The 21,357-nt window shown below is 41.2% G+C and overlaps 1 protein-coding gene across 13 annotated transcripts in view; it reads right to left on the minus strand.

Moving 5' to 3' along the window:
• Window positions 1-1,939: 1,939 nt before the first annotated feature.
• TRPM3 (transient receptor potential cation channel subfamily M member 3) overlaps window positions 1,940-21,357 on the minus strand; it is a 587,648-nt gene continuing 568,230 nt past the window's right edge. For 5 of the 13 annotated variants that reach the window (XM_037743827.1, XM_037743826.1, XM_017543459.2 and 2 more), the window contains one exon: window positions 1,940-10,329. In XM_037743827.1, coding sequence (XP_037599755.1) covers window positions 8,877-10,329 — 1,453 coding nt within the window. In that variant the 3' untranslated portion in view covers window positions 1,940-8,876. The remainder of the gene's footprint in view (window positions 10,330-21,357) is intronic. The other 8 variants (XM_017543452.2, XM_017543451.2, XM_017543454.2 and 5 more) reach the window with 3 other exon arrangements.

Raw genomic sequence — 21,357 nt, forward strand, 5'->3', positions numbered from 1 at the left:
GTAGCTGGGATTACAAGTACGTACCGCTACATCTGGCTAATTTTGTATTTTTAGTATAGAGGTGTTTCTCTATGTTGGTCAGGCTCGTCTTAAACTCCTGACCTCAGGTGATCCACCTGCCTTGGTGTCCCAAAGTTCTGGGATTCCAGGCATGGGCTATCAAGCCCGTCTCAATTACTCTTGTGGCTATACCTTTTTGCCTGGGACTCCAGCCTTAGAAATGCCAGACTCTACCTCCTGGCTTCTTTAGTCTTGCCCTATTCCTTCAGGCCCTTCTAGGCTACAAATGTTCATTCTTTCCTTTTAATTCTAAGAACATTTTGAGTCTGTTCTACATAGAGTCTCAGAGCAGATTTTTCTAGTCCCATTTCCAACCCAAATGTGGGAAACCATCCATACACTGCCTTTCTGGTGGCTATTTTGCTTCTACTTGAATAGTTTTAGTGTTGATGAGCTAAACTTAGGCTGCTCGTCCCCATTTTTTCAACAGCTCTAATTAAATAACTCAAACATGCAATTATCTTTTTAGTCATGACTGTCTTGCTTTTTTAATAAAATTTTCAGTTCTTCTAGAGGAACAAAGTAGCGGCTCAAAAGGCATTGATTATATTTATGCCTAAAATTACAATTCGCAACATAAGTTAAACCATTGTTACCATTTTTATTTTCTTTTATTCCAGCTTTACTATACCTCAGAGAAGATGACCTGACATTATAAGCCTTATGGTTATTGTCACAATATCTACAACAGGTTTCTGAGCAGAAAGAAAGCAAAGAAAATCCTCCAGACCCCAAATCTGCCGGTGCCTTCATCTTGGCCTTTCCAGCCTCCAGAACTGTAAGCAATACATTTCTCTTTTTAGAAATTAATTACCCAGTCTAAGGTATTTTGTTATAGCAGCCCAAATGGACTGAGACAGACCATATATGCTTCTCTGTACTTCTTTTTAAAAACACTTAATAATCTAGCAATGACATCTATGTTAATATACAAAAATTTAATTATTTTTAATCATGTATCATAATCAGCTATTTTCTCCTGTTGACCAACACTTACGTTGTTTCCAGTTGATTCTTTTATTCTGATTCCTTTACCTTAAAAGATATTAAAATTGTAAAAGACCACTACACTCCCACTCACAAATTCACCCATTGTTATGGGCTGAATTTCATCCTCCCACTGCAGGTAGGGGCCATCCAGGTAATGTTCTGAGTAAAGAGAGCTAAATGTAAGAGACAGAGAGTGGTGGGGACTGTGGTATATTAGAGTACAGGCTCCTTCTTAAAGGGCACCCAAGATGCCATGATTCAGCTGATGACTGTCATATGGAAATACAGGTCTCATATTACCAGATCTTCAGGTTTTTTTTAAAAGAAGCCAGAAATCTGGAATTAGATGTGAAATCTTTCTTTTCTTTTCTTTTTTTTTTTGAGACAGGATCTTGCCCTATTTCCCAGGCTGGAGTGTGGTAGCACCACTTTGGCTAATTGTAGCCTCAACCTCCTAGGCTCAAGCAATCCTCCCATCTTAGCCTCCAGAGTAGCTGGGACTATAGGCATGTGCTACTATGCCCAGCTAATTTTTGTATTTTTAGTAGAGAGGGGGTTTAACCATGTTTGCCAGGGTGGTCTCGAACACCTGGCCTCAAGGGATCCTTCTGCCTTGGCCTCCCAAAGTGCAGAGATTACAGGAGTAAGCCACTGTGCCCATCCTCAATTTTTAAGTGTTTCAAATTAAAAAAAAAATATTTGTGCTGGCCAGTAATACCCTTTCCGTGCTGGTATATGACCCACAGGCTACCCGTTTGCAACTTCTGCTCACTGAAACAAGTAACTTGTGGAGCCGTAGGCAATTATCTCTCTGTACCTCAAAATTTCTTAGCATGAGGATGGTGGAGATTAGATGGCGGCAAATAAGTGCACAAGGAAGTCCCAGTAATGTTTTAAACTACTGAGGTTTTTTTTTTTTTATTGCAAAACATTTGTTACAGAAATTTCAGAAAGTTTTTCCTGTGGTATCTGCCAACTTCTGTTTTGAATTATATATCTAAACAATCAAGCTCAAAGTGCATTGCGAATTCAATAACAGACCTTTAAAAAAACAATTCTTCTAAGGATTTATATATATTTATAGTGTCAATAGATATGCAAACCATGGTCTATCCATACACAAAGAAGGAAAAGATGTATATATGCTTAGCAAACCCAATTTCAAAACCGTTGTACTTGTAGGAATTCATTTAAAAATGATATCTGAATGATTTCCCCCGTTATAAACTAGGGTTAGAACGTTTACAAATGAGAGTCTAGGTCCTATATTATGAAATGGCTGTGAGTACAGTATGCTGCATGTACTGGTTTCACACAGCAGTAGCTGCAATATAAACTCAGGTCAGATGCGGTGTGACAGGAAGCAGGTAAGTCTTCATCCCATCTATGGTACTCTTCTTCTGAATCTCTCTCACAAAGATTCTGTGTTCAAGTTTAGATTTATGTGGCTTGCAAATATACATGCACGCATCATTCAGAACAAGAGTAAATCTGAATAAGGCAAGTTTCTTTCCCCCCCCTTTCAGTTCTCAGTGTATTTTGTGTGTACACTCACCAAGTCACAATCAAGAATCTGATCCTGTTGGCTCTAAATCAGAGGTCCCAAACTATTGCCTTTGGGACTGAATGCTGCTGGCAGACATGTTTGTTTGGCTAGCACAGTGTCCGGAGGGCTGAATTTGAATGTCTTTGTGGTGCAATGTGTATTCTCTCATGCCTTACTTACAAACCCTGCTTCTTCTGTTGACTTTCACCAGTCCCATTCACACATTTGTGTGTTCTGGATCTGGCCCCTCCATGTATTTGAATTTGCAGCCTCGCAATCTAGGTGCAGATGGCTGGTTTTAAAGATGTGTGGGAAGCTGCAGTGAAGATGTGTAGGGCCCTTGAGATTTAGAGAGGCAAACATTGGACGAGGTGGATGCGAACACCAGCCGCATTAGGAGCATGGGGTGGAGGCAGGAGGAGGCTAAGTTAGTGGGAAGATCAGGCCTGGGACAAAGTCAAAATGTTTGGCTTTTTCCAAGTGGCTGCTGTTTCAGCTTACTGATCCAGGATCAACAAGGTATAAAGGTAATGGGGGCAAGGGTCTGTTGGTCTGGTGAAAAAGCAGCTAGTCTTGGACTAAGAGAAGAGAATCAAGTAGAGGGAAGGAAGAAAGCCGCACATCCAAGCACGAGGCTGAATTTCCCCCTTTGTCCCGCAGGCCTCAGCCACTTGCCTCCTCCAGAGGAAGGCATGGGTCCTGGTTGACATTGATGCTCTTTACAAAGCCTATGGACTTCTAGCCATACACATGTCTTTTCAGTTTCCAGCACACAAACACTGTGCAAATATACAGGGGCCTGTAGTTTTAAGGAGGCCAGTAGGCTAGGTAATGTAAGGAAGGGAAAATTCACCTCACTTTTACTGCCATCTGGATTACCTGGTCACCAAAATCCTCTCTTAGATGATCTGTAGAAATGGTCACATGTTGCCTTCATTAGCAGTGATGAGTGCAAGGAAATCATCAGAGAAAAGGTAACACAACTACCGTCTGAGAGGAATTAAAGAAAAAAATTGCTTTTCTTAAATTGGAACCAGCCTTTCCTTTGGCTGACTCCAATCTGAGAGACAATATCCGACTTGTAAAAAGGAGAAAGCTTAGGTCAATGCAGTCTGAGAGGAAAGTTTTCTCTACTCATTTTAGGAGCAGTCATTTACAAAACTGTGCAAATTGTCTCCTCTCTTTTCCAGATGTTGAATGGCTTCTACTAATGGTGATTTTCTAAAAAAGTAAACTCTTTAGAATCACCCAGTGCCTGATCATACACCCAAACCCATGCCACCTGCCCCCAGGATAGGCTCACCCCCAAGGTGAGGATGCTATAAGACAAGGAGGGAGGTCTCTTGTATCATTGGATCACACATGCACAGCGATCTGCGCACTTCTGCACTCTCACAAACGGACTTTGCACCTCATCTCTAGCTTGGCAATTTGCACCCAGTAGCTCTAAAGAATCAACTGTGTCTTGCATATATCACAGATGCACAACACCTAGACCTTGGCAGAGCCATGAGGGGTTGGCTTGCCATCTCTGGGTCCCATGGCGACACAACCTGCAGTTAATACTTTATTTCATATTATTTGTTCAGTGCTTCAAAAAAAAGATTTAAAAATCCCTTGGTTACTTTTTTTTTGTTTTTAATTTTTAAAAACTGAACATAATCCCCATAGTAAGAAGCCCAACCGTTTGAGTAAATTCCTAACTGGCTTAAGCGTCACAGCAGGCAACAGTAAAATGTTAAGTGCCTTAGAAAAGTCAAAAGAAATGCATAAAGCAGTGCATGCATTTTGTTGACACAAAATTAAGACTGGGTTTTTGAGAGCGATTACTTCATTTAAATCACATTGTTACTGTTAAAGGATAGTGAGTTATAATGCAATATCTAGGCCAAATATATAACCACCTACACACTAGCATCACTTGATCTAGAAACAACATAGTGTTACTAAATGAACATATTTATAAAATACTGTACACTGCTTCTGCATGGGGTTAGCAGGTGTAAACAAACAGCTAACTCAACTGGAGTTTAAAATATCATTCTAAGTTCATTTGTCATATAGTCTTTTGCATAACATGCCAGTTCATCTTTCACAAAATCACAACTTGCCTACCACAGCTCGCAGGACTCATTAGAGGAGATACATCAGCTTACACACATATTTTACAGTGATCTACAGGAATGTGAAAAGCATCAAGCAGATCAGGAACAAAAATGCCCAGTTCACAAAGATGCTAAATAACATGGAATTGGGAACATAATTAATCACTGTAACATGTGCTTCTTTATTGAATGTTACAGATTTATAAATGATTATAAAGCTGGCCTGTAATGTTCATTAATACAAACACATGCTACAACTATGCTGGGTTAAACATGGGTCACATACATGTTTCCATGTGTTTTGTAATACAGCATTGCCCAACATATGAATGGTATAGCCTATAGATAGAGCACGATGGATGACTGGATAATATTTATCATCTTTAAAGAAATTAAACAGCCCAAACATTCAGGTAGACTGTGCAGACTCAAAAGTTAAAAAAAAAGTACTATCCAGTTATCTTCCTTAATATTATCTATAGAAACCATATTTTAGAATACATTTGAAACATTCAGAAGAAACACATTTTGTGTTCTTATAAGTACATTTTTCTCATTTGATTATTATTATATATAAATTTTAAAAGGGGAACTTTCAAAGTGCTAAATAGTATCCTAGACCTGGAAACTTAGACATTTAGAAAAATCCAGTTCTGTAAAGTGCTGCATTCTGACTGCTAATACACCTTTTGGCTTGCAGAAATAACACAAACTACTTATGTCAATTGTACCCAAGCATTCCAGCTACTCATTCAAATCTATCAAGGAGGGGCCCTCTAACTATAAATATAAAGTCTATTAGTTAAGCAGGAGACCTCCATGGTCATTTTCATAAAACATCCGTAATTTTTTTTTCAAAAGGAACAAGCAATTTAGAACAAATCATTACATATAGTAGTATATAAAAATGGGCACCTTTGAAGCAGATGATTAAACCACAGCTATTACTTCCTTGAGCTCTCTATGACTTTATTTACAGTCCTCAATAACTTGCTGCTCATAAACTGCTTAATTCACAAAGACAGGTAATTAACGTCCCCTCGATCAGGGAATGTGGTGGAATCAATGGGCTGAGCGTAAGCTGACTGCACAAGGCCACAGAATCAATGCCACATCGGTGCACAGAGAACCCGGAAATGGAAAGAAATGGACTGAAAAAGAACACACATGTACGTGCACAGGAAAGAAATGGCCTATGGAAGTTACACAGTTTGTGTCAACAGTCATTTAAATTTGGCTTATATATTTCACATGTTTCACAGATGTTAGAATTTAATTTTCATGCACAACAAAAGAACCAGGTAATTGCAAGATTAGGACTATTGAGTATTTAGTTTCCCAGTTCCTAAACTTTTCTCTGCTAAATCACAATGAATGGCAACACTTGCACTCAAAATGCCTTTCCCTCACTTCCAATCTGTCCCAGGATGAGGCTCTGGAGGTGTTTGATGTCAATGAATAATGGTTTTACCACCTCCTTCGATTCCTCTATAGACCCTTTAGGGAGGCTTCAGCTTTTGATTGTGCTTGATATTTAAAATCCTCAACATGTTAGGATATAAGTGCATTGAACCAGCAACATCTAATTTAAAGAACAAAAATAACAAAATCTTGGTTCAAACTCTAGTGCTGAGATTCAGCCTTCCTGAGAATCACACAGAGATGGTCTCAAATGTAAAGTGCCTATTACAACTCTATTAACTACGAGCAAACATGGTCCCTTTTCCTCATTATCAATCAATATGGAACCAGGGGCTCATTAACCCTTTCAAGTTATATTGCAACTTTGCATGCATGTACATTTTTTTTTTTTTTCTGGAGAGAGGGCCTAGAGTTTTCATCAGATCCTCATAGGCATTCATGACTCAAGGAAGTTTAAGACCAACGGATTTATTCTCAGACTCTGTGCATGTTTGAAGGAAGGGCAATAGCTAATATGGGGCCCAATAAAATGTTAAGTGTTCCTAGAACAACTAAATGAGGGAGTCTGGGTGTTTGTTACCAGTTCACCTAAATACCAAGGAGTGAAAAAGGAGTTGTTTAATTCTTTACATATGTGACCTCATCACACTTTTTATAGCTGAAATGCTTATTCAGAAGAGTTTTTATTTTATCTTACATTTAAAGGAAGAGACTTAATCCATGTATTTACTTGATTTCACAAAATGAAGTAAAACTTGGTGTTTGCAATTACAATTAAACAAAAGAACCACGTGGTACCTCAGGCCGGGAACAATAGGTCGTTTTCCTTAAAGGCTTTATTCTTTTTTAAACATCAGTGAGCCAAATAGGAATCCAAAGATTTGGGGTCAAGATTTCTTTATCCCAGTTCCAATCCAGATTCTGTTTTAGAAGTTTATGCCTATACTGTAGAGTATGTAACACTAGCAGGTTTAAAGTTGCATGTCTATTCAGATTGTACTTGGTGTCAAAACTTTGTTTAGGAAAAGCCAGAATAAGTAAGATGTCCCGATAGTGAGTGATTTCAGGCAAAAAAGGGCAGAGGGCAATGAGCGAGTCATTTTCACAACTCTAGTTTGATGTAAGAGAAAGTCATAGGAATTTTTAAAAATCATAATTTCAACATTTGGTCTAATAGTATAATGAACTCTTTCAATGGAACTTCTTGTGCATTAAAAAAATCTTGATTGTACTTCAAGGTGATAGAAAAGTCCAAGCCTCTTAAGAAAGCTCTTTATGTCTATTTTATATATAAATATGTCTCTGCATAAATGCATATACATGTGTATAATGTTATATACTATAGAACTCTTTATATGGTTTATTTGCTTTCTATTTTGGTCTACTGTATCTTTTTTTATAGCTCTGTCTATAAGAAAATATTCATGGTATGCTTGCAACTGATGGCTTTGGGTTGATACCAAACTCCCAGTCAATTCTAAGGTTATTTATAGTTTTGAAACTTCCTTAAAAAGTACTTTGGAACATTTCCATAGAAAAGATACCAGCCCTTGAAAAACTCCAATTAAATTTATGCTGAGCTCAGATTAGATGGCAAAACTCTAGGTATGAAAATATTCACATATAACCATAGATTCATATACAAAATGGTCATGTGATGTGTGGTGTGAAAAATTGGCAGTTATGTCTTAGAGGTGTTCAGGAGGACGTGGTGGAGCCATGCAAATGATGACAGTCACACAGCAATACAACACATGACATGAACAGTGAGAACAGAATATCCCACATGGCAATTTCAGGCTAGTTCTGTCCACTGCTTTTTTCTTTTCTTTTTTTTTTTTTTTTTAAAGTTCAATATTACATATTCAGTGAATGAATTCATTGATGACAGGTGAGATACAAAATAAATTAAAAAATATAGTTATTTAATTACATTCATCCTGATCCTGAGCTTGCTTGACTAGACTTGAACACCCACTGTATATAATAAATCACTTGACTTTTGTCTTTTAACATCAACTCTTCTTTCATTTCGATTGCAATACGAAAAGGCATTTTTGTTCCCTTATTTTCTTCAAAAAAGGATAAACAGTTGTGGCACCAGAAGTGAATAGATAAAGAGACAGGTGAACTATGACTGTTACCTTGTTTTTTCTTTATAATGATCAATTACAGAAGTGTTGGCATGAGAAGGATGTGGGACGTTAGGTAGAACTGCTTGCTGCCGGCTTATACTGAATAAAGAGGATGCTCTTCATCAGTCACCAGTGATGGAGCCAATGTGAAAAGAAAACAGAATGGAAGTTTAGAATATCTCATTTTGTACGCTGGCTATGTTATTTTATTTCGCAATTTAGCCCTGCATCCTACAACTCTCAATAATGGTCAGAAATCAACAGATGCCTCCTGGCATGGAGCGTGCTCGAAGCCCCTTGTTTCCCCCTCTCTAATGGCTTCCTGCCGTGACTGCGGATACACATTCATCTCTAACCCTTCCTTCTCCCTCTCTTCCCCCTCCCTGCCCAGCAAGTGTGAACATGCCTTAAATCCCCTGTGTCTGGCATTGGGTCAGATCAAATGCTTTCTTGATCTGTGGCCCAGAAGTCACCTTTGAGTTAACACCTCCCAAAGCATTGCTTGTTTTGCTCAGCTAAGAATAAAGCAGGTATGATTCAAGGATGGGGGAAAAGCTGGAGTTGGAGAGAATTTTAGGGCTGGATTCTTGAGCCTCCTGTGATGGATATTAAGAAGGTTTAGTGGTGTTTGCTTTCAAAGCTTTGGAAAGCTGATGTTCTGGACAGTCTCCTCATGGACAGGCTGTCCCCTCGGCCCTCCGGCTTGGAGGACTTACTTCTCTGGAAGGGATTTCGCAGGCTTGCTGTGTTCCGCTGCCTGTCGAGTTTGTCACTGATGGAGAAGCTCTTCCTGGTGTGTGCATATGGTGCGCTTGGTTCCTCTGCCGAGTAGCTGTTGGCGCGCTCTATCTTGGGTACAGTGATGTTGTTGGACAGGGTTTTGTCTGAGTTATCACCCTCCTGGGAGGATATCGCAATGGTGGCTCTGCGGCTTTTGGCCTCATTCTCCTCACTGTCAGAGCTGGGGTGACTCAGTTCTGCTTCTCGCTCGGGATGGCAGCAAGATAAGTCCTCCACTTTGTCTTCAAGACCTCCAGGGAAGGCAGCTCTGTCCGCAATTGCTTGAGGGGCATTGACACATCTCGTGTCAATACAGTCTGTAATACTTGTATATTCTGCTGTTTTCACAGGCACCCCGAAGTTGGCATAATAGCTCCTTGAAGGAGAAAACATAAAGCTATGAGATTTCACGATGGGAGCCTCTTCTAGAAGAAAGGGTGTGGTGGCTAGGTAGCGGCTGCTTTTGGAGCGCTCAATGGTGTGGTACATCGGAGGGTCTGAGTCCCAGGGGTTTTGGCATTCTGGGAGGTGGGTATAGTCTGAAGAAAAAGATCTAGTGTCCATGGAGGTGATGTCCTCGAAATCAATGCTCCGGCTTGGAGGTCTGTCTGTGGGTGCAAGAGTTGCATAGGCACTACTCGAAGGGGCTGTGGAAGGTACTGGAGTTGAAAAGCTTGGCTCACCCAGCCCAAGGATGTTCATGGAATTGTCCAGAGGGTCTATATCACAGTGGAGCTCATCCATAGCAGAGACATAGATGTCTATACACGATGATGGTCTTCTGGAGTCAGGAACAATGGCCAAGGTGTTGGCAGGGGCTGCAGGAGCTTTGGGTTCTTTTGCTACTGAGTGGGAACTAGTAGCCCGGTGTAGGCTCAGGGACCTTTCTTTAAAAATACTTTCCAACTTTTCTATACCACCTTTGTCTTTCATATTGACTGAATAGAAAGAATGGCTTCGCATACGGGGCATTAAGGTTGGAGAAGTTGGGGACATGGTCTCCTCACCTGCAGGGTCTATACTCTCCTGGAGCTTGAAGGTGTTCCCTTCCTGGCTGTTGAAGCTGCTCTGGCGGACAATGTAGGCTGCGTCCGTGCAATCTGAGGAGGTCCTCGAGCGGATTTTGTTGGACTCAGCCCGCTCCAGACCTGTCAGGCGCTCCAGGGCCGTGGCCATGCGCCCGATGAGGTCCTCCAGCTGCGCCAGCCGGATGTCCACAGTCTGGAGCGAAGCCTTCATGGAGTGTTCTCTTTCGTTGACTTCCTCCAGCCGCATGGACATGTTCTCCACCCTGTGCGAGGAAGAGAGAATGAGAGTCACTTGGACTGGTTCCTCTGCTGGGGTTTAAGAGAGCAAGGATAAAGGGCATCACAGCTGTGCCTGACCTTGGTAACTTCAGTGCTCTCTTCCCAGAGGGAAGACAGGCTACACGTGTTGAGAGAGGTTGGGGAGGAGAGGTTGGCATTGACGCTGTGACAGAGAATCACAGAATTCAAATCTTTTTGAGCTGGAAGGGGCTTTAGAGATGATCTGATCCAGTGATGTTTTAGCTGTCAATCTCCTTTTCCCTCAAGGAAATGGAATGTACAACCCTGATAAATAGGCACTAAAATGGAACCGTTCTTACTGAAGTAGAGTGGGGCTGAGTCCACCATGGCCTAGCTGTGGCTTGGGGCAGGGTTAAATGACCTAAGTAAGCATTCAGGTGTTGGCTTATCAGGGTCACCCACAAAATGAGAATGTTGCATTTTGATGATTTTACCCAGAATTTTGCAATAAAATTTTAGAATCTAGCTATTTTTATTGCAATACACATGTAAAATTTGTATTCCATGGATGGGGGTTATCTTTATTTTGCATGTATACAATAATTTTTATTCATGATAATCTTTTTAGTAGGTTGTGTCTCTGAAGGAATTAACATGGCCCAGTTACTGAGGCACCCAGGATTGATGTAATCTAATCCAGTCCTTTCATTAATAAAGGAAAAGCAAAACATCAAGAAATTTAACCAAGATTGCATAAAGCAATTTGTTGTAAACACTGTCAATAAGTCAGTTCTTCTTCTCTCTCTGTCTCTCCCTCTCTGGTGTGCTGATCACAGATGCCTTATATTACTGCTATTTCTAGACTTCTCTTCTCCCACTGGAAATTCTTTTCTTTTTAAAATTAAATTAACTTTTTAAGAGGCGAGGTTCTCACTTTGTTGCCCAGACTGGTCTCAAACTTCTGAGCTCAACCGATCCTCCTGCCTTGGCCTCCCAAAGTGCTGGGATTTCAGGCATGAACAACCATGCCCTAGCTTTTGTTTGTCTGTCTGAGACAAGGTCTCACTCTGTTACCCAGGCTGGATTTCAATGGTGTGATCATAGCTCTCTACAGCCTCGACCTCCCAGACTCAAGCAATCCTCTCGCCTCAGCCTCCCTAGTAGCTGGGACTATAGGTGCATGCTACCATGCTAGCTGGTTTTTAAATTTTTTTGTAGAGACAGGGGCTTGCTGTGTTGTCCAGGCTGGTCTTCAACTCCTGGGCTCAAATGGTTCTCTTGCCTCAGCCTCCCAAAGTGCTGTGATCACAAGTGTGAACCCTGGGTATTCTTAGGGGCATGGGTTTTCTTATATTCCTGTTTTCGTTTCTATGTGGCTAACCTAATACCTGCCAGGTGTCAACAAATGCTCACTGGGTCAATGACATTTATGAACTTAATTGTCACTCAGTCTGCCTGGGCATCAAGAAATTTAACCAAGATTGCATAAAGCAATTTGTTGTAAACACTGGAGTATCTGTCAATAAGTCAATTCCTCTCCTCTCTCTGTAGAAGCCATGTATTAGAGGCCACATATTAAAAATAAAATCGTACCTTATTTTTCACTTGCTCAAATTAACTTGAAAAGGACAAACCAAAGCCAAGTCATAATTTCAGCTCAGACTTTCACTTTTAAATGTCCAAAGACAAACCTTTTGGTGAATTTAAATGAGACCCATGCACAACTTTTCTGGAGAGGATTAAAGTTATTTTTTCCAGTCCTTTCAATAAGCAAAATAAATCATTTGACTGCTGATTCTTCAGGCACTTGCTGCAGGTAGACCATGGCTACAGAATATGCTTCACAGTGGATGTGGGAATTAGGCTGGGTCCTGGCAGTCTGTTGGGGTGGGGGTGAGGTGTTAATGACAGGAACACCTCTATTAGGGAAGCACATACATTTCAATGCCAGAAGCAGGTATAATACAAGAGGCATGTGGATCTCTGAGAGACCTGTAGGCTTCTTAAAAACCTCCTCTCCTGCTGGCCAGGAGCATGGGGGTGTGACTCCTCTGCCTTCGGGCACATTTCTGCCTCTCTAAGGGCCCCAGTCCCCACTCTGCTTTTATCCTTCCGCTTCCCTTCACCCAGCCGAAGGTCCCAGCCTGCCCTCAGGAGCCCTCCTTGTCATTTTTTCTTATGCTCCCTCCTGCTGCCCCATAACCAACCCAGCACATTTCAGGGGCCAGGCACACTCTGCCACCATGCCCAGGTGTATTCTCAGAAGACTTGTACATTGAGCCATTCTGTATCTGGCAAGCTCAATGCCATGCACTCAGCTGACACAGTTAATTCAGAAGGAAAATACAGCTTTTCCCTCTGTCACTTCATTTTGTCATATAAACATAGCCAAAGAAACAAAATTACTTAAAATAACAAGTTTGTGCATCTCATAGACTTGCAATTACTTTTTCACCATCTAGCCTATGGAGTTTGATTTTGCAAGTACTGTAGTTAATTATTTTGCAATGCAATAATCTATTATATTTATTTATTTTTGAGTTAACGTTTCATTCTGTTACCCAGGCTGGAAGGCAGTGGTGCAAATATGGCTCACTGCAGCCTTGACTTCCAAGGCTCAAGTGATTCTCCTACTTCAGACTCCCAAGTAGCTGGGACTATAGGTGAGCATCACCATGCCCAGCTAACTTTTGAAATTTTTTTTGTAGCAATGGGGTCCTATTATGTTGCTCAGTCTGGGCTTGAACTCCTGGGCTCAAGCAATCCTCCCGCCTCGGCCTCCCAAAGTGCTGGTCTTACAGGCATGAGCCACCATGCCTAGCCAATAAACTTTGTTAAGTACATAAAACACTTGTTCATTTAAGTCCAGAGGAGGACAGATCATGCATTTCTGTAGCATGAGATGTTTTGCTTAACATACTTTAGGTATTGGGTCTCACTAGCTCTCTCATGCTAGGAGAGTAATAAGAGGCAGGGTCATTTTATTTCTCCTCCCTTTCTCTCTGGAGCCCAGTGTGTAACAGGTTGGTAATGACAGAGATGAAGTTGCTGTTTTGACCTAACTGCATGTGGTCACTGGTCTGAGTGCTCTGAGGTATCTCCTTGCCATTGCCTGTGCTGTGGGGGCCTCTCTGCCCACATCCTGCCCTCCACCTTTATCCCCAGGATCCAACGCTATAGAGAAAACGTGTAGGTGAGAGGCAGGGCTGATGCAGCAACAACAGGTAACAGAAGAGTCAGGACCTAAAAAGCCATGTGTCCCTATAGCCCCAGCTACTCAAGAGGCTGAGGTGGAAAAATGGCTTGAGCCCTGGAGCTCGAGGCTGCAGCGAGCTATGACTGTAGCACAGCACCACAGACAGCCTGGGCAACACAGGGAGATCCTGCCTCTTTTTATTTAGTATTTATTTTTATTTTAGTTTTTTTTTCCTGAGACAGGGTCTTACTCTGTCACCCAGGCTGGAGTGCAGAGGCACGATCACAGTTTGCTGTAGTCTTGACCTCCCGGGGCTCAGGCAATCCTCCACTGCAGCCTCCTGAGTAGCTGGAACCACAGGCATGCACCACGACGCCCAGCTAATTTTTGTACTTTTTGTAGAGACAGGGTTTCACCATGTTATCCAGGCTGGTCTCAAACTCCTGATCTCAAGTGATTGATCATCCACCTCAGCCTCTCAAAGTGCTGGGATTTTTACAGGCAGGAGCCACTGCACTCAGCATTTCTTTTCCCCCACAAAGAAGAGTCAGGACCTGGTTGCCTGGATGTAGGCAGTAAACTGGACACAAACTGAGTAGCCAAAGGAGATGACAGGATGGCAGAGCAGTGCAGGAGGAAGAGTCTCCTCAGGGAAAGAGAAGGTACATGGGAAAGCCCCAAGAGTGAAGAGGCATGGCTGCAGGGCATGGAACCAGGAGACAGACGCTGTTGGAATAGGGCCAAGCAACTGTTCTTACCAAACCTTAACTCTCCCATGGACTCAGAGATGGGCTGAAAGGTAAGGCTTGACTAAAATAATAATGGACTGTTTTCTCCATTTTCTCCCAGAATTCTGGGTGTGTTTAACCACCTAAATGTATGATCATTTAGGTCATGGACTTAACTGATAAGAGTTTAATATAGGGGTTATAAAAGAATTTAAAAGTCCTAGAGTTAAGGTTACATATGTTTGTTTCATAACTAGAATGCTCCCTTGAATCTTTAAAAGAAATTTTTTCAGGTTGGGTGCAGTGGGTCACACCTGTAATCCCCACACTTTGGGAGGCTGAGGAAGATGGATCACTTGAGCCCAGGAGTTTAAGACCAGCCTGGGCAACATGAGGAGACACAGTTTCTACAGAAATGCAAAGATCAGCTGGGAGTTGTGGTATATGCCTGTAGTCCCAGGTACTTGGGAGGCCAAGGTAGGAGGATCACTTGAGCCTAGGAGATTGAGGCAGTGGTGAGCCCAGATGGTGCCACTGTAGTCCAGCCTGGGTGACACAGTGAGACCCTGTCTCAAAAAATGAAAAAAAAAAAGTTCAGTGTAAATGGAGAGGTGTCACAGATATAAACAGGCCTGAGGTACATACCAACAGTTTTGGGTCATGATTGTAGTCACTGAGAACTGATTCTGATCAAAGAATTTGGGGGATACAAATGGAGATATATATGGATGATAACAAATTTATGGATAATTTAAGGAGACAGATACCTAAAGTGACTAAGAAAAAAGAGGCACTGCAGAGAGGAGGAGCTGCTATGGGAGGAACTCATTATTGAACGTTCCCTCTTTCAAATCTCCAACCTCAAATGGCTCATTTCTGAATAACTCAAGAGGTTATCAGAGCAGGGACACAATGGGGTGCTGGAAAGCTGTGGGGTGGCCCATGAGAGGAGGCCCAATAGGTAGGTGCAAAACCCCAGCTAAGATGATAACTAGCCTCTTCAGCCAGCAGTATGTCCTCACAGTTTGGAGAAGTAACTCCTAATTGTGATCTCCAGAAAATGTAGGTAACCCTTAAGAACCAATGGGAAATAAAAAGAAATGCCAGGAAAACAGCATTCAAAAGATTGTGGTGGCAAAGAGTATTTTGGCTTCCACGTGCAATTCCTTAAGAATTGTTATGCTATTTTATGGAACTTCGCCTTCCTTTCTGATAACCTTGAAATGTGGTGAAAGAAAATGTGGTAAAAGAACAGAGTATTGACTGGCCGTGCCTGTTCTAAATTTCAGACATTCCCTGAGTGCTGGCAGTGGGGTGCATGGAGGATAGGATACAAGCAATCCCGTATTGCATGAACTCAATCCTTGGGGATCCTGTTGGAAAAGGGAACACAGGTTTCCAATCAAAGGCAATGATGCAGAACAGTTATAGCAAATTCCTGCTTATCCACAGACTCATATCTAATCTATGAATTATTAAGTCCTTTAGGGCCACCTACTCTTCCCTTTGGGTTAATTATCTTTCTCATTAACTCTGGGGAGAAAAAGAGAAACAAGTTTAAACTTATTCAGTGCAGAGACCAAAGATCAGCTTTGGAAAAAGATATGGTGGGAGGTGGATGAAGCTCAGCTTTTTGGCTTAAGCTGATTCAAAAACATATTATGAATTTCATATATCCTAAGTCATTTCCATCTGCCATTGTAATGAAAAATTTTAAGTTGAATATACTATTTTTTCTGACTTTTTACTTAATTTTGTGGGTACATAGTAGGTGTATGTATATATTTATGGGGTACATGAGATGTTTTGACACAGGCATGCGAGGTGAAATGAGCACATCATGGAGAGTGAGGTATCCATCCTCTCAATCATTTATCCTTTCAGTTACAAACAAGCCAATTACATTCTTTATTTTAAAATATACAATTAAGTTATGATTGAGTATATTCACCCTATTGTGCTATCAAATAGTAGGTCTTATTCATTCTTTGTATTTTTTTTTGTTCCTATTAACCATTCCCTCCCCTCTCCAACCCCACACTACCCTTCCCAGCCTCTGGAAAGCATCCTTCGACTCTTGATGCCCATGAGTTCAATTGATTTGAATTTTAGGTCCCACAAATAAGCAAGAACATGTGATGTTTGTCTTTCTGTGCCTGGCCTTGAATATACTATTAATAGTTATGTTTCTATCACTTTTTGGATCTAGGTACAATGAAAAAGGGCAAAAAACCTTACTTGTTTGGGGAAGAATGCTAAATTAAAAGATGACATTAGGAACAGTGCTAAATCCTTGCTTTTGCTTAAATGTTGCCATCAAGGAGAAAATTCAAACCTCAAACGTCCTCTGACAAGTGAAGCCTGGCAGGTTGGGTGATGGTGGGATGATCTGGATGCTTTAATCAAGAGTCTGGGGGATTAAATGCCTATAGGCAGGCAGATCAAGTGTGTCGGGAAAGCAGGCTGGATGTCAGATGATGGAGGCAGGGACTCTGTGGCAGTGGAGAGCATGCCTACTCCAAAGACATATTCAGGATGAATTTTAACAATCACTGCAAGTCCAGCAAAACAGCCCTGTGTGGGCAGATGTTGCCCACAAGCCAGCATTTTTTGAAGTATGCTTTCAGTGGGTTAAAGGAACCCTAAAAGAACTCGCAACTGTGATCACCAGAAAATGTAGGCAACCCTTAAAAACCAATGGGAAATAAAAACAAATGCCAAGAAATTGGAGATAGAAAAAACTTTTCCTGATATTTAAAATTCCTGGATTCTAGAAATTACGTAAATTTGGCATAAATTCTGGGCAGCATTATAAAATGGCTCAGTAGTGGGTAATTAAACAGATGGTATTTTTTGATTGCTTAAAAATGATAAGGTTACTTAACAGGAGGTTGCATGAGATCAGTATTAATCTTGCCCCTTTTTTGATAATCAAGACCAACATATTGACATAGATGTACAGTATCTGTGCTGTACCTTGTGGTTTTAGACAGGAGGTTGACATGCTGGGCCACCTGGAGAAATGGGAATACCTAGCTGGCTAATTAACCAAAGGAGAGATGGTAGAGCAATGAGCTGATGTCATCATGAAAGATAGTTTTTGGAGTCATGCCGTGGTCCTCTGACTTGTTTTACCTGATCTGTGCTTGTGAACATTTTGGTGAACTATGTCAAAGATATAGTAAGTGTGGTCATCAAACAAATGATAGCCTAAAATGAACAGGATGAAAAATTAATAGATGAAAAAATCAGGATCCAAAAATACTTGAGGTGCTGAAATAATGAGCTAAAGGGAAAAAAATAAAGAAAAATTTTATAGTAATAACTATTAAATCTGGATTCCAGGTTAAAACAAACATTTCACAAGAAGAAGTCTGAGGATATTGAATCAGCTCATGTATAAAAGCCCTGGTTTAATTCATTGAAAGTGTACTCTGAACCAAAGATGTGACTTGGTCGCTAAGAATAGTAATATAATTGTATAGCACATCTACTGTGTAGGTCAAAAAATAATAATCACCATTTACTGAAAGCATAATACCTCATACATATGTATCTCAGTAACTTTTAATACTCTCTAGTTAAGTCTTAATACTCCATTTTATGAATGGGGACATAGGTTAAGAGGAGTTGAGTTAAGTTGCTCAAGGTCACACAGCTAGTTACTGCAGAATTAGTATTAAAATTTTGTTATACTATACTATGCACATTATACTGTGTTCTTTCCATTATACCATGAAGATAATTCCTTGTCCTACTCTATATGTACTAGTCCAGCGCACAGTAGGTGCTCAAAAAAAGTAAATGAATGGATAAAGGAATTAAATTTAGGTTCTGACTACAACACAGGGAATTGAGTTTAGCTTAGACACCACATTTAAAGGATGTTGGCAATTTGAAGTGCATATGGAGAAAGTGAGCAGGGTAGTGGACGATCTGCTGGAAAGTCGGATAAGCAATTAAATAAGCATGGGATATCTAGTTTGGAAAAGACACAGCACCGTGGGGAGATGACAATGATCTTCACATATGTAAAATATTATTTCAGAGAGAAAATAATTTTAATTTTCTTTCTTTCTTTTATTTATTTATTTTAGGCAAGGTCTCATTCAGTTGGCCAGGCTGGAGTGTAGTGGCTCCATCTCTGTTCACTGCAGCCTCCACCTCCCGGGTTCAAGTGATTCTCCTGCTTCAGCCCCTCAAGTAGCTGGGATTACAAGACGCCTGCCACCATGCCTGGCTGTTTGTATTTTTAGTAGAGACCGGGTTTCACCATGTTGGCCAGGCTGGTCTTGAACTCCTGAACTCACGTGATCTGCCTACCTCAGCGTCTCAAAGTGCTGGGGTTACAGGTGTGAACCACCATGCCCGGCCTTAATTTTCAGATAGAAAAGTCTTTTCCTGTATTCATTTCTAAGACTGATAGCATAGCCAGTTTCTCCTCTTTTCCAGGAGGTATTCAAATTAAGGTTGCGAGTAACTAGATAGTGCATTATTTCAAAGTAGGCTCCCTGTATCCTCTCCTCCTACTCAGGCCTTGCTTGTGTCAGTTGCTCAGAACGTGTTTCTTAAGTTGCCATTGGTCAGGTGTGTGGAGGAAACAAGTGCTTTGAGTACAAGCAGTCTGTACTCAGTGACCTCCAGAACAGTTTCCAAATGTAAGATGCCAGGATTTTATATGATTTACAGTGAATAATTCAGCACCATCCTGTCCCAGGTCTGGACTTACAGGTATCCATTGTTTCCCATCAGTGGTTCTTAAAGTATGGTTCCCAGACAAGCGGGGTCAACATTACATCAGCATCATCTGGAAACATGTTAGAAATGCATTTTTTGGGCTGGGCGCGGTGGCTCATGCCTGTAATCCCAGCACTTTGGGAGGGTGAGGCAGATGGATCACGAGGTCAAGAGATTGAGACCATCCTGGCCAACGTGGTGAAACCCCAACTCTACTAAAAGTACAAAAATTAGCTGGGCATGGTGGCAGGCACCTGTAGTCCCAGCTACTTGGGAAGCTGAGGCAGGAGAATCACTTGAACCCAGGAGGCAGAGGTTGCAGTGAGCCGAGATTGTGCCCCCGCACTCCAGCGTGGCGACAGAGCAAGACTCTGCCTCAAATTAAAAAAAAAGTGCAATTTTCAGGCTTTACCCCAGACCTAGTGAATCAGAAACTCTAGGGGTGGGAAGGGGGTACCCAGCCAACCTGTGTTGTAGCAAGCCCTCCAGATGATTTTGAGACCTGCTGGAGATTGAGAACCTTCAATCCAACCTGGGTTGGATGCTTCTGGTCATCCCTGTTGGTATGTACACAAGAACTCAATGAGGCTGCATGTTTCCTGAGGACTAAAGCCCGCCTTGTGGGTCCTTAGTGTGTGGCTTACTGCCTGGCAATGGTGAAAGCCTGGTATTCACGTATTGAAACAGAACTGAACTCATAAAAAGATAGTGAGCACAGAACTGGATGAAACAGTCATCAAGTATTGGTTATCTTCAGCCAAGAGTCCAAAGCTCCTTGGCAAAAAAAAAAAAAAAAAAAAAAAAAAAGCCAGTCACCAATGTTGCTTAATAGACGAAAAGCTTGGTTATTAGAGTATAATTATCATTAGTTAGATATCCCAAATAAAGCATAGGGCATTGGTTACTCCACTAGCTCATTATATTCTAGAATTTCTCTAGATGCATCAGGGTCATGGCTATATAAAAAAGGGGAAAGACAAGGATTTTTCAGAATCAAGTTCCTATGAGGTGTTAATGATCTCCTGAATTTGTATTTAGCTCTTTACATACCACCGTGCTGCAAAAGTGTGATTGAATAATGATCCATTTAAATGGATAATTATGGGGGTAGCTTTGTATTTCTAAGAAGACTCACCCAAATACAACCTGTTTAAATAACTTGTGTTTTAAGGGCAGTGGCAGGAGGAGGAGTATGAAGCTTATTCTGTAAAGAAGCCCCTTTTCCTAAGTCTTTTAGCAGGACAAAGAGCCAGCTCTTAATGTTGATTTCAAATCCCTGTTATTGGGGTTATCTAATGGGAAGGTAAAACTATATACTATTCTACATACTGTATAGACTACGCACAGCTAATTTAGGTAAATCTAACCATACGTACCTTTCCAAATGTGTGTTTATACATACATATCCATATCCATATCTTTCTCTCGCTCAAATGTAAATAGGACAGGTGATTTCACCTGCTGCTACACTCAGGACACGTCCTAGATGTTTGAGACTGGTAATACGGATCTGTTCTTCCCGTGGTTAATTTATGTTCCCTTGTGCACCCTATGGTGTGTCTGTTGTGCTGAGAGCAATTTCAGTGTTGAGAGATGTTATCTTTTGGTTCACTTACAAATGCAAAAAAAAAAAAACTAACAGCAGCGACAGCAAAAGCATTAAAACTCCCCCCACCCCGCCACACACACACAAACAGAAGCAGCAGTATGAAGCATGGCTTAGGTTTGTTTCTCTGATATCTGGGCTTGGTCATGAGGTCATCTTGGTCCTTTAGGCCCCCACTACTCCAGGTCAATTTAATGGCTAGGACACAGGGAGGGTGGATCTACATTCTGTCCTGGACTTTTGGAAATTGTTCACCTTGGCCATCCTCTTTGAGGATGGAGCTCTGTAATTACGCAGAAAGGAACGGGGCCTTGGGGAAGGAGAAGTCTTAAAGGGTTTGCAGGCATGGGGCCAGAGGCTCAAGTAGATGTACATTAGTTTCTGTTTGTTGTCAGAATTAGTGAAATGGTCACAATTTATTCATATGTGCTGGTGCTGCACCTCCTGGTTCTAGTTCCTCTGGAGGCAAAGTTTTCCTTGCATCTTAACACTCTTTTTTTCCCTAACTCTGTTTCCCACCAGGTCTATGGCTTTTCTGAATTTAAAAAGCATTTCAAAGGCCTGTAGAAAAATGCCTTGTAAACATGTCTGAACAATCGGTAATGTGTCCACATAGCACAGTTTCCGGGGAACTACGTACTTATATGTCCATTAATAAATAGCTTTCTCAAGGCCTCAGAATGAGAAATATCTTCAGACTTTTAGTTCCTTCTTCTGTTTGCCAGAAAATTGCTTTACATTATATCATCATAAAATGTAACAGATGTGCAGCAACAGATGTGTA

This window comes from Cebus imitator, unplaced genomic scaffold (assembly GCF_001604975.1).
Source record: "Cebus imitator isolate Cc_AM_T3 unplaced genomic scaffold, Cebus_imitator-1.0 Scaffold155, whole genome shotgun sequence".
NCBI classification, from domain to species: Eukaryota; Metazoa; Chordata; class Mammalia; order Primates; family Cebidae; genus Cebus; species Cebus imitator.